Source organism: Amblyomma mixtum, chromosome 1 (genome assembly GCF_055824585.1).
Source record: "Amblyomma mixtum isolate Tamu chromosome 1, ASM5582458v1, whole genome shotgun sequence".
Lineage (NCBI taxonomy): Eukaryota > Metazoa > Arthropoda > Arachnida > Ixodida > Ixodidae > Amblyomma > Amblyomma mixtum.
The window spans coordinates 22,829,504-22,847,084 of record NC_143012.1 but is presented as its reverse complement, the minus strand read 5'-3'; the positions used below and the strand labels follow the sequence as shown (position 1 = coordinate 22,847,084).

At 47.8% G+C, this 17,581-nt stretch overlaps 1 protein-coding gene across 4 annotated transcripts in view; it reads left to right on the top strand.

Annotated features, from left to right (window-relative positions):
- Positions 1 to 5,291, top strand: part of LOC149365714 (putative RNA-binding protein 46) — a 378,374-nt gene extending 373,083 nt beyond the window's left edge. Inside the window, exon 10 of one of the 4 annotated variants that reach the window (XM_089545399.1) lies at positions 1,845 to 5,291. Coding sequence is in view for 3 of the 4 variants with exons in the window: in XM_089545390.1 (XP_089401516.1) it covers positions 1,845 to 1,912 (68 nt within the window). In the remaining variant the exon portion in view is untranslated. The remainder of the gene's footprint in view (positions 1 to 1,844) is intronic. The other 3 variants (XM_089545390.1, XM_089545406.1, XM_089545416.1) reach the window with 3 other exon arrangements.
- The last annotated feature ends 12,290 nt before the right edge of the window (positions 5,292 to 17,581 follow it).

Sequence of the window (17,581 nt, the reverse complement as noted above, 5' to 3'; positions counted from 1 at the left end):
CGCTTTTGAGGTCTCCTATGTGGTATGAACGCTTCGTGGCGTGTACTCTACATAATTCAAGCGCATTACAGCCAGCCTCAACCACCCTTTTCAGGGGCCCTCTAAGTTGTACCTGACTACAGAGGAGCATTGGTCGGGCGATCAGTTCAGGATGTATGCAGTGTTTGTACAAGTGTAGTTCTAGTCGGGCAAGCTCGGTGCAGTGAAGAGGAATCTGAACTCGTCTTTCTGCCACGGGAACTCAATCTGCACGTTCCGAGCATTCTTAGAAACTTCGATTTATTGCCCTGTGTGGCCGATTGCCCTAATTAAATCGAATTAACGTCCGGCTCCCGCCTTTTTTTTTTTAATTCTCTCCCGTACGGTGGGCGGAGTCGACCAATGCGTGGAGTGCCTTTCACCCAGTCCCGTGGCGGCTTGCTGCTCTGCCATCGGCGGAGTAATACGTAGTAGTCCGTAGAAGCAAATAGTCCGCGCATATTTTTATTTCTGCGGGCTTATTTTGTGGCTATATTATCTGTGAATGGAACTATTTATTCACGGAAACCTAAAAAACAAAATAAAGCGCGAGCAAAGCCTCCATGGAGCTGGCTGAAAGGCACTCCACGCGTTGGTCGACTCCGCCCACCGTACGGGGGAGAATTTGAAAAAAAAGGCGGCAGCCAGACTTTAGTTCGATTAAATTAGGGAAATCGGCCACACAGGGCCATAAATCGAAGTTTCTCCATGGAGCTGGCTGAAAGGCACTCCACGCGTTGGTCGACTCCGCCCACCGTACGGGGGAGAATTTGAAAAAAAAAGGCGGCAGCCAGACGTTAATTCGATTAAATTAGGGAAATCAGCCACACAGGGCCATAAATCGAAGTTTCTAAGAATGCTCAGATTGTGTAGATCGAGTTCCTGCGGCAAAAAGACGAATTCAGATTCCTCTTCAGTGCACCTTTAAAGTGCACTGATTGGAGTGAATTTTACTTATGGCTTCGTGTTGTGAAAAGTTTTTGGGGAAGTACACAGTGAGACTTGCTCCAGAGCTTTTATTTTCCATTAAAACACAGAAATAGAGAACACCCGCTCAGTGGTGTCTTTGGCACTCACGTAATCATGATAATAGGTCATTTTGGTTTAGTGTGTCATCTTAGCTAAGCTGGCATGACCAAGCCTAATCAGGCAGGCAGGTTTTATCACAATAAACAGTTTACTGCTCAAAGCTTGCCCATCAGGGCAAGCTTTGCAATGATGCAAACAATGCTGCAAAAAATCCGAGTGATGGTATTTTTCAGTATGCATGCGATGAGTACTATGGAATATAACGTGGGGGGGCATTTTGAGATCTCTGGAGAAATCTTGTCCCCTTGTGTTATATTCGTGCGAATGAGGTAAAACACCCGTTTTTCTATAATACTGTCGTTCCTGCTGATGTTCGTAACGATAGAATCAAAAGAGCGAATGTGGCTGCTAACACTCGGTTTTGCAAGAATTGCAAAAATCTGCGATGTTTCGTGGAATCGCAGGAAATGATAGGCCTTATCATGATCAACGCATTGTGTGACCAATGTCGTGCCTCATCAGACACATGACCGTTTGGTCATAGATCTTTGGTTCATTAAACCCTATACACATGACCATGGTGCCTTTACACATTCATGGTGCGTAAGTAAATAATTGATAATTACTTCCGATTACCTACCTCTTCGTACAACATGACCCTCTTATACCTACCTCTTCGTACAACATGACCCTCTTAGCAGCTGATGATTACACACATGTCATTGTTTTGCTTTAAAACTGACCTGTCTGCTTCACCCATCTTTTTCTCTCCCCTGCTTATTTTAAATTATGTGCAGGCTTCTACCTCAACACAAGTGCCCGGCCAGTGTACTACATTCCTGGTTACTGTAATGCAGCATCCTAAATTGCTGCGCATCTAGCGCCTTCGTGAATTGCATTTTGCATGTTCCTGGATTCCAGTTTTGCTGCAGTGCAGCCAGGCAGCTGTACCTTCAGTGTAGCCAAAGAAACTTGTTTTGTGAGAGTTTCTTTTCTTTTTTGGTGTGTCAAAGATTTTCACTACTTTTTAGTCTTTTACTGTGGTTATTCTATGTACTTTGAGCTTTTAGCGTTTACAGCATCAAGATGAACTGCACCAGCCGATTTCCATATGGACACCAGGGAGTTGTGTAGTGCCATATCTTCAGCATTTTGACTCTAGCACAGCTTGAAGCACAGTATTTGGGCATGTTTTTGGAGCTCCTGATTAAGCTTAGCACGGTTATTTTGTAGCTGTTCCAGCCCTGGAGAAAACTGCAATGAGGATTATGAATTTTGAGGTGTAGTGCATAATGGAAGCTATATGGAGTGCAAAATTTGCCCTTTCAGGTGTTTTCCATCAAAGCATTCTAGAATTAAAGTGGCTAAATTCTACCCATGTTAATTAAAAAATGCTTTGAAATTTCAGGAATGAAATTGAAGCTGCACTTCTTTTTTGTTTTAATTTCTGAAAGTTTCTTGACTGTTTGGCTGTGCTTGATACTGGGGCTCAAAATCCATGCTGAAACCTTGGTGTTTGAAAATAGGGGAATTTTCTAATGGTGCAGTTTCCATCAAGTTGCTGCTTTTGTGCAGTTTTCATTGAGATGCTGGTTCCCTTCACTGTTATTTATGCTGCAGGTTTTTAATTCCGAGTTTTAGAGTTTACATCAATTTTGAACTGTTAAGGCTGTTGTTGAGAACATGACTGATACCAAACAGGCACCTAGGTGCGATTGTAGCCTTTTCTGTTGTCCTCTGGTTTTTATGATGGTTGCTCAGTGATAGCAGTGATGGTTGATAGCAGTGAACTTCGAATACTTCAGTGCATTGCTTGCAAAGGTGGGCGTTTTTTTAAGGTTGACCCTGTGTTGCTTGACTAGGCAGTTGTATTTCTAGGCAAAACCACAGGACTGTTTGTGCTCCTATCTCGCTCAGTGGTGGCACTTGTTGGTCGGTTTTTGCTTGGTGCAGTGCATGGGTGCGGGAGTGGTTTTTAATCCCAGCTATGCATTAGCACTGCCACTATGTAATGTTAAATTTTATTTGCCAAAGAAATTATGGTGGCATATTCGTCATTCATATCTCAAGATAGGGAAGCCTTTGCAGCTCAGACTTTCTAAGCAGCAACAACCGACCTCCACTGGCTGACAAATTCCACTTCTCAGCCCTGGCATAACCGCAGATGATGCGTACTTAACAGGCATTGTGTTCTGCAACCAATCTGGCTGGGACCACAGCAAAACATGGCAGTAAGCGGAATGTTTGCTGTGTTACAAACCAGAGCACAAAGTAAAGTCATTAATGCACCGGCAAGCCTATGACATCACAAGATATGCACAGAGGTAGAGCTTTTTTTATCCCTTATCTTTTTTCTAAGTTGCTATTCAAGTTGTGATGTCTAATGTCTTTTCTTTTAGTACATGAACCAGAAGCAGGTCTGTGCTAAGCTCATACGTTTCTTATCTCTGCTCGTCACTTCTATATGTGGTGTAGTACCAAATGTCATGTTTCATGTCTATTTTATCACTTCTTTGTGCTGGTAAGAGTTTATATTAAGCCTTTTTACTACATTTCCTTGGCTTGTATGTTATTCTTCTAGCTTTCCCAATAGAGTGTGCTTCTTACTTGGGTTTTCATGGGTGAGTCCCTCTAGTCACATGCTAGCTACCAAAGGCTTTTTGCATTCTTGTACAAGAGTTTTCCACATGTTCTTTCACATACCAAGTTCTTTAAGATATCACAAAATATCTTCTAATATATCATAAATACACAAGTCGCAAATATGCACAACTTGTGTATGCCTTTGCAGAGTTCTTATTCCAGGCTGTTACTTTGTTGCATCCTCGAGTATGAGGGTCTTGTTTTCTGACAAAGGCCAGTTTTGTTGTGGACATTATGGATGTCGTCAATGTGTGTGTGTCCGACCACGAGTTTCATTTTTTTCTCAGAGGCGAATTGCTTCGATGGGGATATCTAAATGCCGTCACAAAGTATGGCCAAAAGCGTGAAACAGTACTACCTGAATTACTATCAAATCACATCGAAGCATTACAAGAAAATTAAGTATGTGTGGCTTTGAGCACTGGACTGTTTGTAGAAAAAATTCTATTTGTTCACAGCACAAGTTTTTCCATGGGTGCAAGCTGTGCATGTGTGACCTAGAACTGTGTGAATTCCTGGGTGCTACTTTGTATGCTTCAAAGCCAGAGAACTGTACAGATTAGCTATCTTTAATTCTGGAAAATGTGAAACTTGTTTTTCATGCGGAAATTATTTATTCCTCCATTGAAATTCATACCAGCTTGCAATAACCGTAGAATTCAAATTGCTTCACTTCTTTTTTCAGTTTCTTTTTCAGCTATAAATTTTTGCAGCATTGTTACTGCTCCTTTTTCTATAATTATACACATATACATAGAGCTGCCTGTGGGCTTCAGTTGGAATCTATTTGTCTCTTGGCCAGTCAAAATCATAATTGCTTCTTGGGTAAATTTTTGAGCAGGCGGGAATATCTGCAAATTTGAGTGCTCCTGTGATAAAAACTTTGAGCCAGTGGCTGTACATTAGGATCATGGGTATTTGCAAGTTTTTTACCTCCTTCGTGGTAAAGTGATAATAGAATGTCACTTCAGCGGGAGTATGCAGATGTCGAAAATTTCCAGTACACAGAAGCCACAAAACTAAGTTTCTTGCCATACTTACTTTCGGACACAAAAACATGACTTGCAGTGATAGAATTGGGGTTTATTTGTGCCTTCCTTGTTCCTGAAACCTTTGCATATGCCTTCACTTGTTTCATGAAGGCTTTATAGCTAAGTCTTGCATATTATCTTGTTGAGCAGTTTCTATACCTGTGTACTTTTATGCACAATGTCTTTAAACAAACATTATCTTGTTGAGCAGTTTCTATACCTGTGTACTTTTATGCACAATGTTTTTAAACAAACATTGTCCTGTGCCAGTTATGCAGCAAAACCATAAATTTTATCTTTTCTTTTATGATGTGCAGACACCTATGCACCTTTGCCCCGTTTCATGTTATTTTCTTGCTTTGTTGCTAAATCTTGTGTACACGTGTTTGTGGCAGGGTTTTATATTGATGTTATTTATGGTTTTCCATGCAGTGTGCACCACACTCAAAAGTGGCTTGAGTGTCTTCTTTGAAGCGTTTTTATAAAAGTGCCTAACTTTCCTGTGTGCTTCTGGTTCTCTTTTGAATGCTGAAATGTCTGCAGTTCTAATTATTTTGTAGTTGGGCAGCATTCCTATTACAAAAGGTTAATTCCGAATCAAAGAATTGTTTTTGAGGAAAGGAAATGATGCAGTAACTGTCTCAGCCGGGGGGGGGGGGGCATAAGGAAAGGTATATAGGAGGGAGTGAAAGAAGAAAGGAATGTTTTGGTCTAGGGCCATATCCGGTCTGCACTCAACCCCCTCAGATTTTTTTCCATAATGTTTGTAGCGCTTTACATATCAAGTAGCTAGGAATGTGGGAGCATTATAAACTTCAGGGGAAAAAACTTTTATGGATGCCACATTTAATCAAATCTGACATTAAAAAGCCCATTTCATTTACGGTTGCGATTTGCTAGCGGAGTAATGCAAGACTTAAAAGACAGACCGTGGCCCAATGTTAATATAAGTTCTATCCTACAAAGGTACACAAAAGGGTCTCTAAAAAAACCCATCAAAATCAAATATTTTACATTTGCACTCGGAAGTTTTTTGTAGATATACTGCACAAGTGCATAGTCATCTCGCAGCTAGGAATATGGGAGCATTGCTTGGCTCATGTGTGAAAACACTGCTGTCATTGGAAACCCGTGGCTGAAACGCTGCACGTGAAGGACGTCGTCACTCCTGGTGCAATAGGTCATCGCAATAAGCAGTAATGGGCCATGTAATGGATGGATGGTGCAACTGAAAGTCAGTGGAGAACAGAATTCCTTAACCTCTAACTACGACTCTCGAGTACCGAAATACATTCAAATTGAGAGCTCGTGGCGGCAGTATATGATCGGGCGTGCCAAGTAGCAATTAATGTTTAGGTCCCGGGCAATATATGAATTTCACTGTCAACCTGAAGCCTAAACACGATACTTAATACGCTGCAATGGGCCGTGCGCAGGGTTGGAGGCAATTTCCCAGGCCACTGATTCAAAATTGCGTCATCCGCTCTAAACTCTCGCCTTTCATGAAACACTCCTAAGCAACCACAGATATCCGTCGTAGGTCCGAGATAGATCCTAACATCGTGAGCCGGGATCGGACGTCCGTCGGACATACAAACGCAATTCGGCTTCGGATATCCTTTTCGGAGCAATTTCCTCGCTGGCGTCCCAAAACCCTCCTCGCAGCGCCGCCCCTCCCCCTCCTCTCTTTCACCCTTCTCTTTTTTTTCTTTCACGGCTGTTGCGCTCTTCGGTCTATTCCTCCGGCGAGTCTGCCTCCGCGCACCGCCGCCGCGAATCTGCGCGTCTTCTGGACCGCGGCCTGGTCAGCGCGCCTCTCAATGTGCTGACGAATGAACACGTAGGTGGTGGTGGAAACGTTTATTGCCAATGATGTAAATCGTAGGGGCGCCTGGTTTGCCGCAAAAGTTTGCATGATGACGAGAATTGGTCTGGGTATCGGGCATGCAGCAGTATTGGGTATTGGGCAGTCCGGGTTCGTAGTTGTCGCCAATGTGCAGCCTGCGCTATGGTGAGGGACGGAGCGGGGGGTGCGTATTCCCTTCGTTTGTCTCGGTAATACGACAGAATATCACGGAAGGAGACTAGGTAGTGCGCGGGCCGCGGGCGAACGGACCGTCGTGTGAATCGTCCTTTAACGCCATTTTAAGTACGTCGCAGTCGCCTTCTTTGCGCGAGGAACGTGCCGGCCACACAAATGGCTCGAAGGGCAACGGGAAAATCGCGAGCCGGCCGCCCTAGAAGCTCGCCAGGAGCAGAACAGCTGTGAAAGAAATTACGAGCAGAATCGCTTTATTAAGGGGAAAGCCTTTAATGCCTCTTACTGTCGTGAGCAGGGATTGCTAGCAAGTGTGTTCGAGTTCCGGCGAAGAAAAAAAAAACTTTATTGAGACTGGGAATCGAACCAGGGTGTTTGGCGCTTCAAGGGTAGTCGCTGCCATTCCGCCACGAACACGGTTTGAGCAAGAATAAAAGCAGATCTAGTGAACGCGCGGGTTTCGTGAGTGAAATAAAACAAATGAAAAATTGCGAGTATGAAAAGAAACAAAAATATAAGAAATTAGATCATAAAACTCGAAAAAAGTCAGAGAAAAGGCACATCTAGTGAACGCACGGGTTTCGTGAGTGAAATAAAACAAATTAAAAATGCAAATATGAAAAGAAACAATAATAAAGAAATTAAACTATAAAACATGAAAAAAATTCAGGGGCCACTTTGGCTCTCTAAAGTGCTGCAAGGCGAAAGCGTTTCCTGGCCACTGTTTGTTCTTATTTACTTTTTATTTTTCTTATTTTGTTCTTTATCTTTTTGCTCCTTTTCTTAATTTTATTGTTTTTTATTTCATTTCCACAAATTTTTATTTTGTTTTTATTTTTCCTTATTGTCTAATTTTTATTTTCCTGTTCTTGACTTTACTCCTTTTATTTTATTTATGAAGCCCATGCATTCACTTGATGCACCTTTATTCATGCTGGAACCTTGAGCCTTGTAAGCAGTGACGCCGAAAGGCGGACGAATCTGCCGACGTGTCTGTCGACACTCCTGCCGACGCCTCTGCTAACAAATGTATGAGGCATTAAAGGCTTTCGCCTTAATATTAAAGAACACAGACCGCGTGGTCCAGAAGACGCGCAGATTCGCGGCGGCGGTGCGCGGACGCAGACTCTCCGGAGGAATAGACCGAAGAGCGCAACAGCCGTGAAAGAAAAAAGAGGAAAAGGGAGAACGGTACTTGGAACGCTGTAACTTCCCATAAAATGGAATGATAGTGCAATTGAGAGTCACTACAGAACGGAATTCACAAACCTCTAATTCCGATTCTTGTAAAACGCGCTGAAAAGCAGGCAACTTGAACACGATCACACCGAGGCCCTGTTGTGGGACGATGATGGGGCGTATCAAGTAGCCATGCTTGGGGCACCGGTGACAATATGAAGTCACTGTCAACCGGAACCCTAAACACGATACTTGATACGCTGGAACTTCCCATATAATGGAATGACAGTGCAATTGAAAGTCACTACAGAACGGAATTCACTAACCTCTAATTCCGATTCTCGTGAAACGCGCTGAAAAGCAGGCAACTTGAACACGATCACACCGAGGCCCTGTTGTGGGACGATGATGGGGCGCATCAAGTAGCCATGCTTGGGGCACCGGTGACAATATGATGTCACTGTCAACCGGAACCCTAAACACGATACTTGATACGCTCTAGCTTCCCAGGTATTGGAATCATGGAGCAATTCAACGCTGGCAACTTGAACGCAATTGCACCGAGGCCCTGCTGTGGCACGATGATGGGGCACATCAAGTAGCCATGCTTGGGGCACCGGTGACAATATGAAGTCACTGTCAACCGGAACCCTAAACACGACACTTGATACGCTGTAGCTTCCCAGGTATTGGAATCATGGAACAATTGAACGCAGACAACTTGAACACGATCACACCGAGGCCCTGTTGTGGGACGATGATGGGGCGTATCAAGTAGCCATGCTTGGGGCACCGGTGACAATATGAAGTCACTGTCAACCGGAAGCCTAAACACGCTACTTGATACGCTGGAACTTCCCAGGTAATGGAATCATGGAACAATTCAACGCAGACAACTTGAACACGATCACACCGAGGCCCTGTTGTGGGACGATGATGAGGTGTATCAAGTAGCCATGCTTGGGGCACCGGTGACAATATGAAGTCACTGTCAACCGGAACCCTAAACACGATACTTGATATGCTGGAACTTCCCAGGTAATGGAATCATGGAATTCAACGCAGACAACTTGAACACGATCACACCGAGGCCCTGTTGTGGGACGATGATGGGGCGTATCAAGTAGCCATGCTTGGGGCACCGGTGACAATATGAAGTCACTGTCAACCGGAAGCCTAAACACGCTACTTGATACGCTGGAACTTCCCAGGTAATGGAATCATGGAACAATTCAATGCAGACAACTTGAACACGATCACACCGAGGCCCTGTTGTGGGATTATGATGGGGCGTATCAAGTAGCCATGCTTGGGGCACCGTTGACAATATGAAGTCACTGTCAACCGGAACCCTAAACACGACACTTGATACGCTGTAACCCCATAAAATGGAATGACAGTGCAATTGAAAGTCACTGCAGAACGGAAATCACTAACCTCTAATGCCGATTCTCGTGAAACGCGCTGAAAAGCAGGCAACTTGAACACGATCACACCGAGGCCCTGTTGTGGGACGATGATGGGGCGTGTCAAGTAGACATGTTTGGGGTCAAGTAGACATGATGGGGCGTATCAAGTAGCCATGCTTGGGGCACCGGTGACAATATGAAGTCACTGTCAACCGGAAGCCTAAACACGCTACTTGATACGCTGGAACTTCCCAGGTAATGGAATCATGGAACAATTCAACGCAGACAACTTGAACACGATCACACCGAGGCCCTGTTGTGGGACGATGATGGGGCGTATCAAGTAGCCATGCTTGGGGCACCGGTGACAATATGAAGTCACTGTCAACCGGAAGCCTAAACACGCTACTTGATACGCTGGAACTTCCCAGGTAATGGAATCATGGAACAATTCAATGCAGACAACTTGAACACGATCACACCGAGGCCCTGTTGTGGGATTATGATGGGGCGTATCAAGTAGCCATGCTTGGGGCACCGTTGACAATATGAAGTCACTGTCAACCGGAACCCTAAACACGACACTTGATACGCTGTAACCCCATAAAATGGAATGACAGTGCAATTGAAAGTCACTGCAGAACGGAAATCACTAACCTCTAATGCCGATTCTCGTGAAACGCGCTGAAAAGCAGGCAACTTGAACACGATCACACCGAGGCCCTGTTGTGGGACGATGATGGGGCGTGTCAAGTAGACATGTTTGGGGTCAAGTAGACATGATGGGGCGTATCAAGTAGCCATGCTTGGGGCACCGGTGACAATATGAAGTCACTGTCAACCGGAAGCCTAAACACGCTACTTGATACGCTGGAACTTCCCAGGTAATGGAATCATGGAACAATTCAACGCAGACAACTTGAACACGATCACACCGAGGCCCTGTTGTGGGACGATGATGGGGCGTATCAAGTAGCCATGCTTGGGGCACCGGTGACAATATGAAGTCACTGTCAACCGGAACCCTAAACACGGTACTTGATACGCTGGAACTTCCCAGGTAATGGAATTATGGAATTCAACGCAGACAACTTGAACACAATCGCAACGAGGCCCTGTTGTGGGACGATGATGTGGCGTATCAAGTAGCCATGCTTGGGGCACCGGTGACAATATGAAGTCACTGTTAACCGGAACCCTAAACACGATACTTGATACGCTGTAGCTTCCCAGGTATTGGAATCACGGAGCAAGTAGCCATGCTTGGGGCACCGGTGACAATATGAAGTCACTGTCAACCGGAACCCTAAACACGATACTTAATACGCTGTAACTTCCCAGGTAATAGAATCATGGAGCAATTGAACGCAGGCAACTTGAACACGACCACACCGAGGCCCTGTGCTGGGACGATGATGGGGCGTGTCAAGTAGACCTGTTTGTGGTCCCGGTGACAATATGAAGACACTGTCAAGCAGAAGCCTAAACACGCTGCTTGATACGCTGGAACTTCCCAGGTAATGGAATCATGGAATTCAACGCAGGCAACTTGAACACGATCACGTCGAGGTCCTGTTGTGGGACGATGATGGGGCGTATCAAGTAGCCATGCTTGGGGCCCCGGTGACAACATGAAGTCGCTGGCAACCGGAACCCTTGACACGCTACTTGATACGCTGGAACTGCCCAGGTAATGGAATCATGGAATTCACCGAGGTCCTGTTGTGGGACGATGATGGGGCGTATCAAGTAGCCATGCTTGGGGCCCCGGTGACAACATGAAGTCACTGGCAACCGGAACCCTAAACACGCTACTTGATACGCTGGAACTTCCCAGGTAATGGAATCATGGAGCAATTCAACGCAGGCAACTCGAACACAATCGCAACGAGGCCCTGTTGTGGGACGATGATGTGGCGTATCAAGTAGCCATGCTTGGGGCACCGGTGACAATATGAAGTCACTGTTAACCGGAACCCTAAACACGATACTTGATATGCTGGAACCTCCTAGGTAATGGAATCATGGAGCAATTCAACGCAGGCAACTTGAACAGGATCACACCGAGGCCCTGTTGTGGGACGATGATGGGGCGTGTCAAGTAGACATGTTTGGGGTCCCGGTGACAATATGAAGTCACTCTCAGCCGGAAGCCTAAACACGCTGGTTGATACGCTGGAACTTCCCAGGTAATGGAATCATGGAACAATTCAACGCAGGCAACTTGAACACGATCACACCGAGGCCCTGTTATGGGACGATGATGGGGCGTATCAAGTAGCCATGCTTGGGGCTCCGGTGACAACATGAAGTCACTGGCAACCGGAACCCTAAACACGCTACTTGATACGCTGGAACTTCCCAGGTAATGGAATCATGGAATTCACCGAGGCCCTGTTGTGGGACGATGATGGGGCGTATCAAGTAGCCATGCTTGGGGCACCGGTGACAATATGAAGTCACTGTCAACCGGAACCCTAAACACGATACTTGATGCGCTGTAACTTCCCATAAAATGGAATGACAGTGCAATTGAAAGTCACTACAGAACGGAATTCACTAACCTCTAATTCCGATTCTCGTGAAACGCGCTGAAAACCAGGCAACTTGAACACGATCACACCGAGGCCCTGTTGTGAGACGATGATGGGGCGTGTCAAGTAGACGGGGTCCCGGTGAGAATATGAAGTCACTGTCAACCGGAACCCTAAACACGATACTTGATACGCTGTAACTTCCCATAAAATGGAATGACAGTGCAATTGAAAGGCACTACAGAACGGAATTCACTAACCTCTAATTCCGATTCTCGTGAAACGCGCTGAAAACCAGGCAACTTGAACACGATCACACCGAGGCCTGTTGTGGGACGATGATGGGGCGTGTCAAGTAGCCATGCTTGGGGCCCCGGTGACAACATGAAGTCACTGGCAACCGGAACCCTAAACACGCTACTTGATACGCTGGCACCTCCTAGGTAATGGAATCATGGAGCAATTCAACGCAGGCAACTTGAACAGGATCACACCGAGGCCCTGTTGTGGGACGATGATGGGGCGTGTCAAGTAGACATGTTTGGGGTCCGGGTGACAATATGAAGTCACTCTCAGCCGGAAGCCTAAACACGCTGGAACTTCCCAGGTAATGGAATCATGGAACAATTCAACGCAGGCAACTTGAACACGATCACACCGAGGCCCTGTTGTGGGACGATGATGGGGCGTATCAAGTAGCCATGCTTGGGGCACCGGTGACAATATGAAGTCACTGTTAACCGGAACCCTAAACACGATACTTGATATGCTGGCACCTCCTAGGTAATGGAATCATGGAGCAATTCAACGCAGGCAACTTGAACAGGATCACACCGAGGCCCTGTTGTGGGACGATGATGGGGCGTGTCAAGTAGACATGTTTGGGGTCCGGGTGACAATATGAAGTCACTCTCAGCCGGAAGCCTAAACACGCTGGTTGATACGCTGGAACTTCCCAGGTAATGGAATCATGGAACAATTCAACGCAGGCAACTTGAACACGATCACACCGAGGCCCTGTTGTGGGACGATGATGGGGCGTATCAAGTAGCCATGCTTGGGGCTCCGGTGACAACATGAAGTCACTGGCAACCGGAACCCTAAACACGCTACTTGATACGCTGGAACTTCCCAGGTAATGGAATCATGGAATTCACCGAGGCCCTGTTGTGGGACGATGATGGGGCGTATCAAGTAGCCATGCTTGGGGCACCGGTGACAATATGAAGTCACTGTCAACCGGAACCCTAAACACGATACTTGATACGCTGTAACTTTCCAGGTAATGGAATCATGGCGCAATCGAACGCAGGCAACTCGAACACAATCGCAACGAGGCCCTGTTGTGGGACGATGATGAGGCGTATCAAGTAGCCATGCTTGGGGCACCGGTGACAATATTGATGGGGGTAGACGACGACGACAAAGAGCGATGGCACGAGTGCGCAGAGTAGAAGACGACAACAAAGTTCGGACTGTGTTCTCGGTGGTGCCGCTCGCAGCTGTTCTTGTCTATTTGTAAATATCTGTAAATATATTCTTTCCCGCAACATATTTGGTGGAGGTGCGGATTTCCCCTACGTCTACCGACGACGGAGCTCCGCAGCGGCCGCCAGTTGCCTTCACTCATCATGACCCAAGACGCCGCCCAGCAAACGTCAGCCCCGGCCATGACATCACTCGTTCTTTCTCCCCCTCGTGACCCTGGGACATTTTCTGGTACCGACAACACTGACGTCGACGACTGGATCAACATGTACGAGCGAGTGAGTACCTACAACCGCTGGGATCCGACCCTTATGCTCGCAAATGTAATATTCTATCTAAAAGACACCGCCCGGGTCTGGTATGAGACGCGCGAAGACCATCTGACCAGCTGGGACGTGTGCAAAGAGAAACTCCGCGAATTGTTTGGACGGCCGCTCGGCCGAACGCTTGCCGCTAAGAAGGACCTCGCCTCCCGAGCTCAAACATCTACGGAGTCCTATGTGTCGTACATTCAAGATGTGCTGGCCCTCTGTCACAAAGTCGACGCCAACATGCCCGAGTCTGACAAAGTCGGCCACGTGTTGAAGGGAATCGCCGACGATGCCTTCAACTTGCTCGTATACAAGAACTGCACTACAGTCGACGGAATTATTAAGGAATGTCGACGCTTCGAGGAAGCCAAAAGCAGGCGTATTAGCCAGCCGTACACACGCCTCCCTAACACGGCTGCGACTTCTTCATGTGAAGACCTGCGACACCGGGAAACTCCAGCGTCCTCAGAAAATGTGACCCGCATCATCCGACGCGAGCTCGAAGCTATGTCCCCTGCCCCCCAGCATCTACGTGATGGCGACACCCGCTTACCTACCATCTCTCTGGTACAAGCTGTCGTCCGCCAAGAGCTTGCCAACCTAGGTTTCCAGCCCGTCAGCCCTGTACGGTCTTCACCACCACCCGAAATCACTGCGATTGCTCCTGGACGACCTTCGTACTTCACTCCACGTCGCCGAAACCCTAACGACTGGCGGACAACCGACGACAGGCCCGTTTGTTTCCATTGCCACCGCATTGGCCACATCTCCCGCCACTGTCGAAATTATTGGTCCCGTCGCAGCACATACCGTCCTCTCAGCTCCCACCGCGACGACGAACAGCCCAGCCACTACACGCCCCCTCCCGCCCAGCACAGTGCTACAGTCGACGGCCAGATTCCCCGCTCCAGCCGCTCCCCGTCCCCCCTGCGTCGCCAGTCTCGTTCGCCCCAACGCCGTCGCTCCTCTCCTGGCCCCTACGGACGCTCGCAAGCGGAAAACTAGACGCTGCAGTGTCTGGAGGTGATGCTGCAGTACAGCCCCAGTCCCAAAATCCTCGATTAGCCCTTCGCGCACACCATAATTTGCTCGCCATTCATGTCGATGGAGTGCCTGTGCGAGCCCTGATCGATACAGGCGCGCACGTATCCATCATGAGTTCAGCCGTACGACGCCGCCTCCGAAAAGTACTGACCCCTGCACCCAAAGCCGTTCTCCGCGTTGCCGACGGCGGAACTGCTCATGTTGTTGGACTATGCACAGCCCGTGTGACCATATCCGGCCGCCATACGTCCGTTCTGTTCTCTGTTCTGGACCAGTGCCCTCATGAAGTCATTCTTGGCCTCGACTTCCTGTCTGAGCATTCAGCCCTCATTGACTGCGCCACTAATGTCGTTCAGCTTGACCTTCCTCTTTCTGCTGAGTCGCCGTCCCCAGTTATACACCGTCTTTGTGCTGTCGACTTTGTCCGTCTACCGCCTCAAGCCGCAACTTACATTTCTTTCTCATCTGTTCCCCCTGTACCTGATGGTCACTACGTAGTCACTCCGGAACTTGACGTTGCCCTGACGCGCAGCATTGCGCTTCCACACATTGTATTTACAATGTCGGCCAACCGAGCGTGCCTTCCGGTCCTGAACTTCGGTTCATCCATCCAACCGCTCCCGCAAGGTATCTCACTCGCCACGCTGTGCCCTGCTGCCGAATGTGTGATTTTTTTTTTTTTTTTACTTGTTACATATTGTATAACCCTTTCGACGCCCCTTACCTGTTGTACATCTCTATTCCTTTCAATGTTATTTTTTTTTTCTTTCTTTGTAGTGTTCTTGTCTTGTTCGTACAAATCTTGAGTTTGCTCCCCCCTTATGTAATGCCCTCGGGCCTTTAAGGGAAAAAATAAATGAAATGAAATGAAATATCAGTGGTGGACAGCTGCTTGCCTTCCACTGAGCAATGCCGGTTGCCTGCGGCCCCATCAACAGCGAACCCAACGGACGACTACGCCGACATGATCGCTTCTGACCTACCGCCGATGCAAGCTCGCGATCTTAGGTGCCTCTTATCATCTTTCCGCGACATATTCGACTTTGATAGCCGTGTTTTGGCTCGGACCTCTGTGGTGACGCATCACATAAACACCGGTGATTCCGCTCCTCTCCGCAGACGTCCGTACCGAGTGTCCAGCGCCGAACGCACCGTCATAAATCAAGAGGTGGACAAGATGCTCGCAAAAGACATCATCGAGCCCTCGTCAAGTCCTTGGGCTTCACCAGTCGTCCTGGTGAAAAAGAAGGATGGCAGCTGGCGCTTCTGCGTTGATTATCGGCACCTCAACCGCATCACAAAAAAGACGTATATCCACTCCCAAGGATCGATGATGCCTTAGATTGCCTTCACGGCGCCAAATATTTCTCTTCAATTGATCTTCGATCGGGGTACTGGCAAATTGCCGTTGATGAAAAGGACCGCGAGAAGACCGCCTTCGTGACGCCTGATGGCTTATACCAGTTTAAAGTCATGCCGTTCGGCCTCTGTAACGCCCCGGCTACCTTCGAACGAATGATGGACTCCCTTCTTCGTGGCTTTAAATGGTCCACCTGCCTCTGTTACCTAGACGATGTTGTGGTTTTCTCGCCTACTTTTGCCACGCACCTCGAGCGCCTCTCTAATATTCTGACAGTGTTTCGTAACGCCGGACTTCAGCTGAACTCATCGAAATGCAAGTTCGGTCGTCACCAACTCACTATTCTCGGACACCTCGTAGACGCTTCTGGTGTACGCCCAGATCCCATCAAAATTCAAGCTGTGAAGGACTTTCCTCTTCCAAGGTCGTCGAAAGATGTACGCAGCTTTGTCGGCTTGTGCTCATATTTTCGCCGTTTTATCAAAGATTTCGCCGGCATCGCTCGTCCCCTCACCGATCTTCTGAAGAACGACACCCCCTTTACCTGGGGCCCTGCTCAAGAGAACTCATTTTCATCTCTCGTCCATTTGCTGACCACTCCGCCCATCTTAGCACATTTTGACCCGTCGTCTCCCACAGAGGTTCGCACCGACGCCTCCGGATATGGCATCGGCGCCGTCCTAGCCCAACGTCAACAGGGTCAAGATCGAGTCATCGCTTATGCCAGCCGCCTACTTTCAGCCGCAGAGCAAAATTACACCATTACTGAGCGCGAGTGTCTTGCCCTTGTCTGGGCAGTAGCTAAATTCAGACCCTACGTGTTCGGCCGTTCATTCGCTGTTGTCACTGATCACCACGCTCTCTGTTGGTTGTCTTCACTAAAAGATCCCAACGGTCGCCTTGGTCGCTGGGCATTGCGCCTCCAAGAATACTCATACTTCGTCGTGTACAAGTCAGGGCGCCATCACCAGGACGCTGACTGCTTATCCCGATACCCTGTGGAACCACCTGACCTAGAGGACGCTGAGACCCTGCCCTGCCTCTTAGCTATCTCCGATCTTGCTGATATTGCTAACGAACAGCGTCACGACTCATCTTTACGACCTATCTTTGATGGCATCCGTTCTGCAAACCGATCTCCGTCTCTGAACCTTTATGTGCTCCAGAACGGCATTTTGTATCGCCGAAACCTACGCTCCGATGGCCCTCCGCTCCTGCTCGTGATACCCCAACGTCTACGCTCTTCTGTCCTTGCAGAACTGCACGATCTGCCGACAGCCGGTCACCTTGGCGTGTCCCGCACGTACGCTCGGGTGCGGCATCGCTTCTTTTGGCCTGGTCTCTATCGTTCCGTCAAGCGTTACGTGGCCGCTTGCGACCTGTGTCAACGTCGGAAAGGGCCCTCCACTCTGCCTGCCGGTCTTCTGCAACCCATCGACATACCTCCTGAACCTTTTCACCGTGTTGGCCTCGACCTTCTTGGCCCTTTTCCGACGT